The 14164-nt window shown below is 42.8% G+C and overlaps 1 protein-coding gene across 2 annotated transcripts in view; it reads left to right on the top strand.

The window, feature by feature from the left end:
* Positions 1–14164, top strand: part of Rere (arginine-glutamic acid dipeptide repeats) — a 394753-nt gene that overhangs the window by 242402 nt on the left and 138187 nt on the right. For both annotated transcript variants that reach the window (XM_042695750.1, XM_042695749.1), the window contains one exon: positions 5536–5640. In XM_042695750.1, the coding sequence (XP_042551684.1) occupies positions 5536–5640 (105 nt within the window). The remainder of the gene's footprint in view (positions 1–5535; positions 5641–14164) is intronic.

Raw genomic sequence — 14164 nt, 5'->3', positions numbered from 1 at the left:
CACTTGAAGCCACAGTGTCGCTTCTGGTTTTCTGGTGGCTTATTGGAGATAAGAGTCTCATGGCTTTTCCTGCCATGGCTGGCTTTAAACCCTGATCCTCAGATCAGGTGTGAGCCTCCAGTGCCCAGCTTATTTATTTATTTATTTATTTATTTATTTATTTATTTATTTATGGTCAGTCATGGGGCTTGAACTCTGGGCTTGGGCGCTGTCCCTGCATTCTTCAGCTCAAGGAGTGGGCCACTTGAGCCACAGCACCACTTCCCCAGCTTATTTATTTTTATTTTTTGTTGGTCACGAGGCCTGAACTCTGGGCTTGGGTATTGTTCCTCCTCAGCTTTTCAGCTCAAGGCTAGCCCTCTACCACTTGAGCCACAGAGCCACTTCTGGCTTTTTCTGCTTGTATGGTGCTGAGGAATCAAACCCAGGGCCTCATGCATGCAAGGTAAGCACTCTACCACTGAGCCACCTTCCCAGTGTGCGCCCAGCTTATTGGCTCAATTCATGTGCTTAGCTTTACTGTATATAAACAAAGTTCTTTTTTTTTTGGCCAGGCTTGAGCTTGAACTCAGGGTCTGGGCACTGTCCCTGAGCTGCTTTTGCTCAAGACTAGCACTTTACTACTTGAGCCACAGTGCTACTTCTGGCTTTTTCTGTTTATGTGGTACTGAGGAATCGAACCCAGGGCTTCATGCATGCTAGGCAAGCACTCTACCACTAAGCCACATTCCCAGCCCCAAAATACTATTTTCTAATAACTTGGATATTATCAAGTATTTGTTTAGTTCACTGGCGATTATATCCCACTTTTGGTTCTCTCAAATTGACTTCACCTCTGTTGATTCTTAGTTTGTGAGGGTGTGTGGAATGCCATCGTGGTTCTGAGTCCAAGGTATAAGAATGTATGCCCTGGCTGGGAAGGTGGCTCAGTGGTAGAGTGCTTGCCTTGCATGTACAAGGCCCTGGGTTCGATTCCTCAGCACCACATAGGCAACAAAAGCCGGAAGTGGTGCTGTGGCTCAAGTGGTAGAGTGCTAGCCTTGAGCTGAAGAGCTGAGGGACAACTCCCAAGCCCCACGACTGACCAAAAAAAAGAATGTATGCCCTTGAACCCTGTGGCCATGTTCCGTTCTCCAGTGCATTCCCTTTTTCCACTCACCTTTGTGGGCAGCTGTGTCAGTCATTTTTCTGGCACTATAACAAAATACCTGAAATGATTAACTTACAAAGAAAAAAGATTTGGCTGGGTACCAGTGTCTCATGTCTGTAACTCATAATGACTCAATGGATCATAGTTCAAGGTCAACACAAGCAGAAACTGGCAGGTATGTACTGATGGCTCATGTCTGTAATCCTAGGAGACAAGAGTCTTCTTATGTGCTGGGGCTGGTGAGAACTTAGGATCATGATTCAGAGCCAGCTCCAGCACAAATATCCATGAGACTCTTATCTCCAATTAATCAGCAAAAAGCCAGAAATGGAGCTGTAGTTCAAGTGGTAGAGCACTAGCCTTGAGGAGAACAAAAACCTCAGGGACAGCATTCAGCCCCAGGTTCAAGCCCCGGGACTAGCACGTATGCACACACGTATGCACATGCACACACGCACACAAAGCAGGGCTAGAGACAAGTGGTAGAGCTCCAGCTAAGCAAGCAAGCCTGGAAATGAGTGTTCAATTCCTAGTACTGTCAACAAAAGAAAGATACAATATCAGTTTTGGAGATTCTCTTCTGTGATCAGTTGCCCCTGTTGCTTTGGGCCTATGGAAAGACAGTAACCGGCTTGAAAGTAAGACAGAGCAGACCTGCTCACGTATGGTCAGAAGCAAAATGATGGAGGCTGGATAGGGTTTCCACAGTCCCTTTGGGGGCATGCTGCCTGTGGCTTAAGGACATCCCACCCCGACTTCTCCCCAAAAGATCTTAATGCCCACTTGCCACCAAGCCTTTCACACATAGACCTACGGGAGACAGTATCTAAACCTTCAGTAACTGATTGATTTACTTCCTAATTTCTCTTCCTTTTTACAAATGGGCACACAGTTGTCTATCTCTTTACCATCCCTTCTTTCTTATTTGAGAGACAGCATACTTTCGGTATCTTTTGTAGTCTGTAGTTTTCACTGGTGTATGTTGTGGGATATCTGTTCTTGGAGATGATCTCATACCTTTCACAGCTATATAGTACTCCATTGTATGCTTATACTGCAGTTCACTGAGTTGTTGTCTTGTATATAGGCATTGCTATTGCTAGGATTTTGAAATGATAAATAATACTGCAATACATATTTTTGTGCACATGTATTTTCTTTCCTTTTTTTTTTTTGTCAGTCATAGGGCTTGAACTCTGGGCCTGGGTGCTGTCCCTGAGCTCTTCAGCTCAAGGCTAGCGCTCTACCACTTGAGCCACAGCACCACTTCTGGCTTTTTTCTTTTTGCTTATGTGGTGCTGAGGGATCGAACCCAGGGCCTCATGCATGCAAGGCAAGTGCTCTACCACTGAGCAACCTCCCAGCCCATATCTCTTATTTTTTAACTGGATTTGTCTTTTATTTACATTCTTTTTTACAGCTGAGTGCTACGGCTCATAGTTATCATCTCATTACTTGAGAGACTGAGATGGGACTCACTAGAGCAGCTAGCTCGGGCTGCACAGCAAGTCCTCATCTCCTGATAGTTTCCTTTCTTATCTTTGTCCATTTTCTTTTTGTTTTTGTTTACAGTCTTTTTTTAGTGTAGTTTTAATCTAATCGGATTTTTTAATTGTCTCTGGATTGACTTGCCGTTAAAAAGCCTTTTCCTATGCCATATTTACACCCATTATTACACAGACTGCATTTACCTGAGTGGTTTATGATGTCTCTTTTGTCAGGCAGTGAATGTTTCCTGGACTTGCTTTTCTATTTTTTGGTTATTTGTTTTTCCACCAGAACTTTAGTGTTAACTTGTTTCATGCAGTGAAAAAGTGTGTTGATATTTGTTTTGAGATTACATTGAGTTGATCAATTAACCATGTTGGCTTTTTCTGTGAAAGAAAGCAGGGTGTTTTTCAATTTGTTTACATTGACTTTCATATTTTTCTTTTATGACATTTGCATGTTTCTTTGTACATTTTCTTTACTCCTTCCTTTCTGTTCCTTAGCATTACTCTTACAGATATATATAAAACTATGTACTTTTTTTTTGTAACCTGTATGTCGTTCTCCACTCCATCCACACCTTCTCTAGCCCTTCTCCCATTCATGGAGCTTGAACTCTGGGCCTGGATACTATCCCTGAGTTTTTTTGCTCAGAGCTACTGCTGTACCACTTGAGCCACAGTTTCACTTCTGACTTTTTGGTAGTTGAAAGAGCCTCCTGAGCTTTCCTTCCCTGGGCAGGCTACATCTCCTTATAATAAGAGGAGGCAGGCCCTGGAGCATGCTGGGGGCGTTGCTGTGGGGAGGAGTGAGCTTTGGACCCTCCAATGCCATCTTCTTGTTCTCACAGCCTTTGCCTTCCAACTGACTTTAAACTTACCCCCTGTGACCATTAAGGGAACTGGGGCTCTCATCGCCCTCTGCCTCTTGAAAACCCTAGAGGTTGAGGGTGGTGGTGAAGCAAACCCTATCCCAAGGTGTAATGTCTTCACTATACAAAGCCAGGTGCCAGTGACTTATGCCTGTAATCCTAGCAACTCAAGAGGCTGAGATCTGAGAATCGTGGTTCGAAGCCAGACCAGATAGAAAAGTCTATCTCCAACAAAACTACCCAGAAGTGCCAGAGTGGCACTGTGGCTCAAGTGGGAGAGCCCTTGCCTTGGACCAAAGAAGTTCAGGAACAGCACCCATGTCTTGAGATCAAGCCCCAAGTCTGGCACACAGACACACAAAAAACCATTGTATAAGCTTCATGTGGCATTGTTCAGTTCTTTTGTTGACAGTTGAACCCAGAACTCTTTACTTTTCATTGTACAGTAATATTTGTATAGAAAAGTCATTTCCAATTTTTTTTGGGGGGGGGGAGGGGACCCGGTCGTGGGGCCTAAACTCTGGGCCTGGGCACTGTCCCTCAGCTCTTCAGCTCAAGGCTAGTGCTCTTCCACTTGAGCTACAGCGCCACTTCCGGCTTTTTTCTTTTTGCTTGTGTGGTGCTGAGGAATCCAACCCAGGGCCTCATGCATGCGAGGCAAGCGCTCTACCACTGAGCCACCTTCCCAGCCCCCTCATTTCCAATTTATAGTCACATTACAGTCTGATAGTCACATTACAGTCTGAAAAATCTGGGAGTTGTTTGTATATGGAATCAATCTAGATCAATTTAAATTTTTCTAGGTTTAAATTCCCCAGTAAGTTTATTCTAAGCATGTATTTGCCAAAGCAGTGGTCACATGTTAGCCACTAACTGCCACTGTGCTGCCTGTTACAGTATAGCAGAAGCAAAGGCAATTTGCTCTGATTGAGAAAGGCTTAGATAGAATTTTTCAGTATATATTATCCCTGTGATTTTAATTTCTCTTTTCATTTGTACTTTGTTTAGTATCTTGTTTTTTTTTAAATCATAGTCTTGACTCCCAATTTATCATTTATTTATTCATTCATTCATTCATTTATTTATTTATTTATTTTTTTGGGTCCGGTCGTAGGGCCTGAACTCTGGGCCTGGGTGCTGTCCCTCAGCTCTTCAGCTCAAGGCTAGTGCTCTACCACTTGAGCCACAGCGCCACTTCGGCTTTTTCGTTTTGCTTATGTGGTGCTTAAGGAATCGAACCCAGGGCCTCAGGCATGCAAGGCAAGCGCTCTACCTTCCCAGCTACCTCTTTTATTTTTATTTTTTAGTTTTCGGTGTCCATCCTGGGACTTGAACTCTGGGTATGAACTTTTGTTTTGTTTTGTTTTTTGTTGGTCGTGGGGCTTGAACTTTGGGCCTGGATGCTGTCCCTGAGCTCTTCAGCTCAAGGTTAATAATGCTTTACTAGTTGAACCACAGAGCCACTTCTGGTTTTCTGGTGGTTTATTGAAGGTAAGAGTCTCATGGACTTTTCTGCCCGGCTGGCTTTGAACCACGATCCTCAGATCTCAGCTTCCTGAGTAGCTAGGATTACAGGTGTGAGCCACTGACAACCAGCTTGGCATGAGCTTTTGTACTCAAGGCTGCCACAACATCATTTCCGGCTTTTTGGTAGTTATTGGAGATGAGTCTTATGAACTTTCCTGCCCAGGTTGGCTAAGATCCTCAGATCTCAGCCTCCTGAGTAGCTAGGATCACAGATGTGAGCCACCAATGCCTGGCTCCAGTTTATCTTTAGTTAACTAAATTTAGTTCTATTGAAATAAAAGCATCTGGGTTATAAAGTTGCACATTGAAGCAGTGTGAAACAAAAATCCGACCTGTCAATCAAGCTTGGTTGTCAGTCAAACTTAGACTTTGCAGCATATTCTACGTGGGCCAGAGATTTCATTATATGCTGTCTCTTCTACTCTCCTGTCATTATTTTAGTTTCTGGAGTCCATTGAGGGGACTACTAACCTACTTTTTGTCTTTTTCTCTCCCACAGAGGGAAGTGTAACATCTCTCATTTTTCTGACATATTTGCTGCTAGAGAGTTTAAAGCTCGAGTGGATTCATTTTTCTACATATTAGGCTACAATCCTGAGACAAGGTAAGTGAATTACTTATGCCTTCTCAGTGAGAACTTTCCTCTGTGTATGTGTGTGTGACAATGTGCACATGCACATCTGTGTGCCTTTTCAGGGAGAACTTTCTTCTGTGTGTATGTGTATAAATGTGCATATGTGGATGCTTGCATGTTTACACTTCAGAAAAAAAATAAAATATGCCCCCTATGCACTCAAAATCTATAATGAACCTCTTTGGGAAGAGTGATAGTAAATGTCTTTTGCAGCTGAAGGAGCTTGTTTGTGCTTTACTTTGTTAAGGAAACACAAACTTTGGAATGTAAAGAAGATGGGTTCACATGCCATTTTAGTTGATTTGTGTTTTGAATGTAATAATTAATAGATTATTCTCCAGTGAATACATTGTCAAGCTTTCCATGATACTGTGTTGACAAACTGGGTGATTTTGGAAAGTTTGTTTTAATTGCTTGTTTAATTTGTTACTTTTGTAGTAAAATCTTAGGAACGGTCATTGCAATACCTTTTTTTTTTCCCCTTTTCTTTTCTTGGTTTATCCTGGGATTTGAGCTCAGGGTCTAGGCACTGGCCCTGAGCTTTTATGCTCAAGGCTAGTGATCTCCACTTCTGGCTTTTTTTGGGGGGGGGGGTAACTAATTGGAGATAAGAATCTCACAGACTTTTCTGCTTGGGCTAGCTTCACACTGTGATCCTCAGATCTCAGCCTCCAGAGTAGCTAGAATTGAGGCATGAGCCACCAGGGCCTTACCAGTCAAATATCTTTAATATTAGAGATAGACAAGACATAGCCCATTTTCATACAGCTCAGTAAAATTCAATGAAAACTGATGGTCCTGAAATGATGTAACCAAGAATTGATTTATGTCCCGAGTAGACCTTATTCTAACCTAGCACATGGAAAAATTTCTGTATGAAAAGTATATGTATTCATACCTGCCCTGGATCAGTCGTGACTACATGTGCTGTTAATATTTTGTTTTGTGCCAGTACCAATGCTTGAACTTAGTGCCTCAAACTCCCACTCGGTTTTCTTGCTCGTTGCTGGTACTCTTATCACTTCAGCCATGCCTCCAGCTCACCTTTTTGCTCATTAATTGGAGATGGAGTTTCTGCCTGGGCTGGCTTTGAATGATAATCTTCCATGTCTTAGCTTCCTCAGTAGCTAAGAATACAAGTGTGAGCCATTGGCACCTAGCTCTATTAAAGATTTTTAAAATAGAAGTGTTAGCATGTGATCAGTTCATAAATGCTCTGGACATATGTAAGAGATATCTACACATGTGAAGGTTTATAAAGAAAGGAATGATAGTAGTGTGCCAATGGCTCATGCCTATAAAAAACTAGCTACTCAGGAGACTGAGATTTGAGGATCATGATTCAAAGCCAACCTGGGAAGGAAAATGTATGAGATTCTTATCTCCAGTTAACCACCAGAAAAGACAGAAGTGACGTTGTGGCTCAAGCAGTAGAAAACTAGCCTTGAGTAAAAAAGTTCAGGGACAGTGCCAGGCCCTGAGTTCAAGCCCCCTGTAAAGGAAGGAAGGAAGGAGAGAAAGGAAAGAGAAAAGAGAAACAAAAGAGAGAGAAAGCAGGTTGAAGAAATTATATTCAAGAATTACATTTGGTTGAATCATAAGTGCAGTTACAAAATTAGTATTGTTTTAATGAAGGTTTGTTTGTTTTTGTCCTGAAGGATACTGAGAAAATCTGTACAATATAAAATGTTTAGGACCGTTAACCCTGAGTTGATCAAAAGGAATGTGTCAGGTGGTAGATGTGTGATGCTGTCTCCACCACTATTGGGACATAGACAAATGTGTAATGTGTCTGTATTTCTTCCTCTCCTTTCCATATTGGTTGCTAGTCAGGGTGGGAGTGGAGGGGAGGGGAGTAGGCAGTGTACATCTGTTTTTGTTGGCTTCTAGGTACATTTGTTTTTGTTTTTGCTTTTGCTTTTGTTTTTGTTTTGTCGGTCATGGGGCTTGAACTCTGAGCCTGGGTGCTGTCCCTGTATTCTTCAGCTTAAGGCAAGTGCTCTACCACTTGAGCTACAGGACTGCTTGCGGTTTTTTCTAATGGTTTATTGGAGGTGAGAGTTTCATGGGTTATTTTAGCTCTGAGTATTCTGAGCCTTTCATTTTCAAACTAGGCTATGTTCTAATGGCAAATGATGTGTCTGATAATAGTATTTCAAAATCACCTTGTATTTTGAAATTGTGTGTGTATGTGTGTGTGTATGTGTATACACACAGGAACTTGAGTTTCTGTGGGGATAGATGGGATGTTATTTTAGTGATACCTTTTTTATTTAATCATGTGTTAAGTAGCTATCATTGAACAAGTTCAGCACTTAGATTGTATTTGTGAGTTGACTTTAGTGAATTAAATAAAATGGAGTTTGTCTTTTAAGTGTTCAGCTCTTAGGTTCATAACAGCCAAATCTATTTTTTAATAGTTTAAATTATATCTATTTTGCCAAATCCTGACTAACGTCTGTAAATTACAAACCCACATAAGTTACTGTCTCGTTTTCATTGTGTGCTGCTTGGAGTCATTCAGGGCCGTGCTTTTCATCAGCAAGCTCCCACCCCAATCCTGTGATGCAAGGCAAGGCTTCACATATGCTAGGCGAGTTCTCCACTATTGAGTTAAGTTTTAAAATGTGGATTTAGTCTGTCATAGTAGAATATTCTTCATCTCCCTTCATGAAAAGGATCACAAAGATGTAATGGTTTGGTGTGTTTACAGCATCTGGGTACAATCTCTTCCTGTCTATGCTTGGATTCTGTATATCACCTTTGGCTTTCTGTATTTTAAATGCTTAATAGATGTTGGCTGGGCTGGGAAGGTGGCTCAGTGGTAGAGTGCTTGCCTTGCATGCATGAGGCCTTGGGTTTGATTCCTCAGCACCACATAAAGCAGAAAAAGCCGGAAGTGGCGCTGTGGCTCAAGTGGTAGAGCACTTGCCTTGAGCTAATGAGCTGAGGGACAGCGCCCAGGCCCAGAGTTCAGGCCTCATGACCGACCAAAAAAAAAAAAAAAAGTTGGGCACCAGTGGCTCACGCCTGTAATCCTTCTGCTCAGGAGGCTGAGATCTGAGGATCACAGTTTAAAGCCAGCCCGGGCAGGAAAGTCCATGAGACTTTTATCTCCAGTAAACCACTAGAAAACTCGAAGTGGTGCTGTGGCTCAAGCGGTAGAGCACTTGCCTTGAGCTGAAGAGCTGAGGGACAGCGCCCAGGCCCAGAGTTCAAGCCCCATGACCGACCAAAAAAAAAAAACAAAAAAGATGTTGGCTGACCTGAATTGAAGAAATATTGAAAAGTATTAAATAAAGTTTGAGGCAGATCTCAAACTTCTTACAGCAGCCTTTGCAGTCACTTGTCGTAATGGAGCCAGTGCAGCCTGTGGCCGGCGTCTGCTGGTCTCACCCTGAACATGACTTGGCATCTGAAGTCAAGCTTGGGTATGCAGGTCCCACGCGTGTTCAGAGGATCACTGAAAAGGTGTGTGATTTGCAAGAATCTAGAAAGACTAATTGTACTTCCTCCTCTTGGCTTATGTATAACCCTGTTCTTAGAATGCTTGGATGCACTCCCTGCAAGGAAGCTGTTTCTGGCTGTGTGATGTGTGGCTTCTGGTGGGTGATGTAGATATCCCTCCTTTTCATTGAGGGGATCCGGGACATAGTCATGCATGCTTTGTGCTCCTGCATAGCTCTCCATAGCCCAGGCATTGAGGCAAACACAATTAGTGCAGGGAGGAAGTGCCAAGCTGATATCTACCTAGGTAATGATCTGGTAAAGTAAGACATCTGTTACTAAGACTGCTTGCTGCAAGTTGAGGGCAGCAATTGTGTGCTTGCAAGACTTGGATGGCTGTTACTTCCCCTTAAACCATGTCAGGACCCGGTTGAAAATGGACTTTACCATAGAATTGTTTATGGGTGCTGGTGACTCATGCTTGTAGTCCTAGCTACTCAGGATGCTGAGATCTGAGGATCATGGGTCAAAGCCAACCCAGGCAGGAAAGGCTGTGAGGCTCTTAATCTCCATTTAACCATGTAAAAACTGGAAGTAGACCTGTGGCTCAAAATGGCAGAGTGCTCGCTTTGAGCAAAAGAGCTCAGGGACGGCACTCAGGCCCTGAGTTCAAGCCCTACAACCAACGACCCAAAAAAGGAATTGTTTATTTCTTAGGGCACATCGATTTATGTAATTTTTTAGCAAATTGTTCAGAACTGAAAATTTGAAAAAAAAATTCATTTATTTGCATAGATCCTTTTAAGATCTCAGTGTTCAGATTCCTTTGAAAAAATTCCCTCTATTCTTTTTCTATTTTGGTACTGGTGCTTGGTCTTGAGCTCAAGAACTTGAACGCTCTTAGCTTTTTTTCCCCCCATTTTTCTTTTTTTCTTTCTTTTTTTTTGGGGGGGGTAGTCTGGTCGTGGGGCCTGACCTCTGGGCCTGAGTGCTGCCCCTCAGCTCTTCAGCTCAAGGCTAGCGCTCTACCACTTGAGCCACAGCGCCACTTCCGTTTTTTTTTCTTTTTGCTTATGTGGTGCTGAGGAATCGAACCCAGGGCCTCATGCATGCAAGGCAGGCGCTCTACCACTGAGCTACCTTCCTAGCCCCTCCCCCATTTTTCTTTTTGTTGGTCATGGGGCTTGAACTCTGGGCCTAGGCACTGTGCCTGAGCCTTTTTTTGGGGGAAGGGGGCTAGTCCTGGGGATTGAACTCAGTGCCTGTCCCTGAGCTGCTTTTGCTCAAGGCTAGCACTCAACCACTTAAGCCACAGCACCCCTTCTGGCTTTTTCTGTTTATGTGGTACTGAGGAATGGAACCCAGGGCTTCATGCATGCTAGGCGAGCACTCTACCACTAAGCCATATTCCCAGCTCCCCCCCCCCCCCCCCCCCAGCCTCTTTTGTTCAAGGCTAGCCCTCTACTACTTTGAGCCACAATGCCACTCTTGGTATTTTTGCAGATAATTGGAGATAAGAATCTTACAGACTGGGGCTGGGAAGGTAGCTCAGTGGTAGAGTGCTTGCCTTGCATGCATGAGGCCCTGGGTTCGATTCCTCAGCACCATATAAGCAAAAAAAAAAAAAAAAAGCCAGAAATGGCGCTGTGGCTCAAGTGGTAGAGCACTAGCCTTGAGCTGAAGAGCTGAGGGACAGCACTCAGGCCCAGAGTTCAGGGCCCCACAACTGGACCCCCCCCCCCCCCCCAAAAAAAAAAAAAAAAAAGAATCTCACAGATTCTTTCCTGCCCAGGCTGGCTTTGAACTGTGGTCTTCAGATCTTAGCCTCTTGAGTAGCTAGGAATAAAGGCATGAACCACCAGTACACAGCTTCTTAGTTTTTTAGCCCACTGGCTGGTGCTGTACTACTTGAGCCCTACCTCCAGTTCTGTCTTTTTGCTATTTAATTGGAGATATGAACCAAAATTTTTTTTTTATAAACTCCATTTTGGTATTTTTATGCTATACAGTTGACCAATTTACATGAGTATTGGGAATCTTCAAAAGATACTCTTATCTGAAACAAAAACTCCCTAATTTCTTTAGATTTGTCTTCTAGGCTGGCTTAAAACCTTGACCTGAGTCTCCTGAGTACTTAGGATTATACATGTCACCAGCTAGTGCTGAATATAGGATGGAACTTCTCTAAGCAGAATGTATACTTTCCCAAAACCTACAGCAAGCATTGTAATTAAAGGCAGAATGTTAGGAGTTTTCCCTCAAAATTCAGAAAAAAATATCAGAATTCCAATGTCCATTGTGTCATGAAGATTAGAAATAAAATGAATCTTTATCAAAAAGATAGTGATTTTACCATGGAAACTCTGAGAAAAATCTGCAAACTGTTAAATTAATAACATACATCAACAAACGGTGTATGTATATGTAAATCCACTTCCATTTCCATATAATCAGAAAATGGAAATTACAATTATTTTTAGAAGCTTTCCATCCCATGAAGCAAAGTTAGTATTAATTAAAAATTAAATGGAGTCATTTTCTTTTCTTTCTTTCTTTTTTTTTTTTTTTTTGTTGTTCATGGGGCTTGAACTCTGGGCCTGGGCGCTGTCCCTCAGCTCTTCAGCTCAAGGCGAGCACTGTACCACTTGAGCAACAGTGCCACTTCCGGTTTTCTAGTGGTTTATTGGAGATAAGAGTCTCACGGTCTTTCCTGCCCGGGCTGGCTTTGAACCGTGTTCCTCAGATCTCAGCCTCCTGAGTAGCTAGGATTACAGGCGTGAGCCACTAGCGCCCAGCTTGGAGTATTTTCTTTCCAAATCTTTTTCTCTAGAATTTTTCTGATGATTATTTTATTGTTGTTGTTGGTGGTGGTGATGTAGGGCTTGAACTTTGCCTGGGCACTGGCCCTCAGCTCTTCAGCTCAAGGCAAGCACTCTACCACTTGAGCCATGGCACCACTTCCAGGTTTCTGGTAGATCATTGGATATAAGAGTCTCATGGACTTTCCTGCCTGGGCTATCTTTGAACCGTGATCCTCAGATCTCAGCCTTCTGAGTAGCTCAGATTCCAGGTGTGAGCCACTGGTGCCAAGCTTTCTGATTATTTTTATTGGTGCTTCTGCTTTAAAATTTATTTCTAGGAAGTAGAATATTCTAGACATTTTTGCTATTTCTAGTACATAGAAAACTCTTAGAACATAGTTTGTTTCCATGTCACAGCTGTCTTTTTAAACCTTTGATAGGCATAGGTGATCTACTCACTAAAAAGTGTTATGGTATAGTAGCATTTCAGTTGTGGACTTGGTTTTTGTGCTAGTCCTGGGACTTGAACTCAGGGACTAAGTGCTGTCCTTGAGCTATTTTGCTCAAGAATAGCATTCTACCAGTTGATTCTTTGGTAGTTAATTTGAGATGAAAGTCTGGCAGGCTTTCCTGACAGGATTGTGTTTTAACTGTAACCCCTAATATCTGTTTTCCTGAGTAGCTAGGATTATAGTCATGTGCCACTGGTGCCTGGCTCAGTTGTCTTTTATTTAATAAACATTTTTAATTTCAGAACACATCCACTAATACAGCATAATCATCGTACCTACTTGGCTCCCTGTATTTGGTGATGGCATCCTTTAGCTGTTGTTCAGTGAGGATTAGTAGGAGGAGGGAGGGATGATTTAGATCTGAAGACTGCCGATGCTCCTGATGATCACAGACGGTTAGGAGGAAACTAGCAGTAGGCCACAGATGGAAACAGCTGGGCATACAGATGATGGGGTTGGACACAAGGCAGGAAAGAGTTCCAGTTGAGTATTCATCATTCGTTTTATTTGCTGTTATTTCCAGTTAATCCTGTGTATTGATTCTATTTGCTTCATTACTCTATAGTATGTTCCTTTTCCTCTTTTTTTTTTTTTTTTTTTCCTTTTCTTGACTGAGGGTCTTGCTGTGTTATCCAGATTGGCCCCAAACTCCTGGCCATTCACCTATAATTTCCCCCAAGTGGCTGGGAATACTGGCTCTTTTTTTTAATTGTGAAAATACTGTACAGAGGGGTTACAATTACATGGGTAAGATAATGAGTACATTTCTTATCAAGCATTGTAGCCTCCTTTGTTTCCCCTTCCCACCCATCTTCTCCCCCCCCCCCGCCCCGCCCCCCCCCCCCCCCCCCCCGCCCCGGAATACTGGCTCTTGCCAGCACACTCAGCTTAATACAGTATTTTCCTCTCCTGAGCTACTTGGGAATGAGTCCCTCCTCTTCCCCCAGGTCTTCAGTGTATGCCTCCAAAGAACAGCATTCTAACGGTGTGACCGTCACAGTCAGTAAAGTCAACACGCATAGACCATATTGCTCAAATCTGGCCAGTTTCAAATTTTGTCAGATTTTCCAAAATGATCTTCTTAGTAATTTTCTTCCTTTTGTTCTCACCATAGGTTTCTTTACCTTTTTGCATTTTTCATGACTGAGCATAGTTGCTAGTGTTGTTAAAGGATCTTTCATTGCAGTTTATTTGATGTTTCTTCATGGCTCAATTCAGTGTATATAATTTTTGAGGATAGGCTTAATAACCCTTCTGAGTTCTTATTTGTTTTCTTTTTCTTTATCCTGTCCAAGACCTGTCAAACTCTTCCTCTGATCCTTTCACTTACTTATTTATTTGGTCAGTTGTGAGGCTTGAACTCAGGGCCTGGGTGCTGTCCCTAAGCTCTTTTGCTCAAGGCTAGTGCTCTACCACTTTGAGCTACAACACCACCTCTGGTTTTTGTTAATTGGAGAGCAGAATAGGGACTCTTCTGCCCTGGCTGGCTTTGAACTGCAATCCTCAGATCTCATTCTCTGAGTAGCTAGGATGACAGGTGTGAGCCACTGGCGCTCAGCTAATCCTTTCACTTTCACTTATTGGCTGACGTTCTACCACCTGAGCTATACCTCCAACCCCCAGATGCATTTTTTTGAGATACAAAATGAAAGAGTTCGGTGGCTTAGTTAAAATGATTTAGATAGTTGTCTTGTCCTAGAAGAACTCTCAGGCTACCCAGAAAGTCTCACGGGA

This window comes from Dipodomys spectabilis, unplaced genomic scaffold (genome assembly GCF_019054845.1).
Source record: "Dipodomys spectabilis isolate Male_0828 unplaced genomic scaffold, ASM1905484v1 ptg000188l, whole genome shotgun sequence".
NCBI classification, from domain to species: Eukaryota; Metazoa; Chordata; class Mammalia; order Rodentia; family Heteromyidae; genus Dipodomys; species Dipodomys spectabilis.
This window is presented reverse-complemented; position numbering and strand designations above follow the sequence as displayed.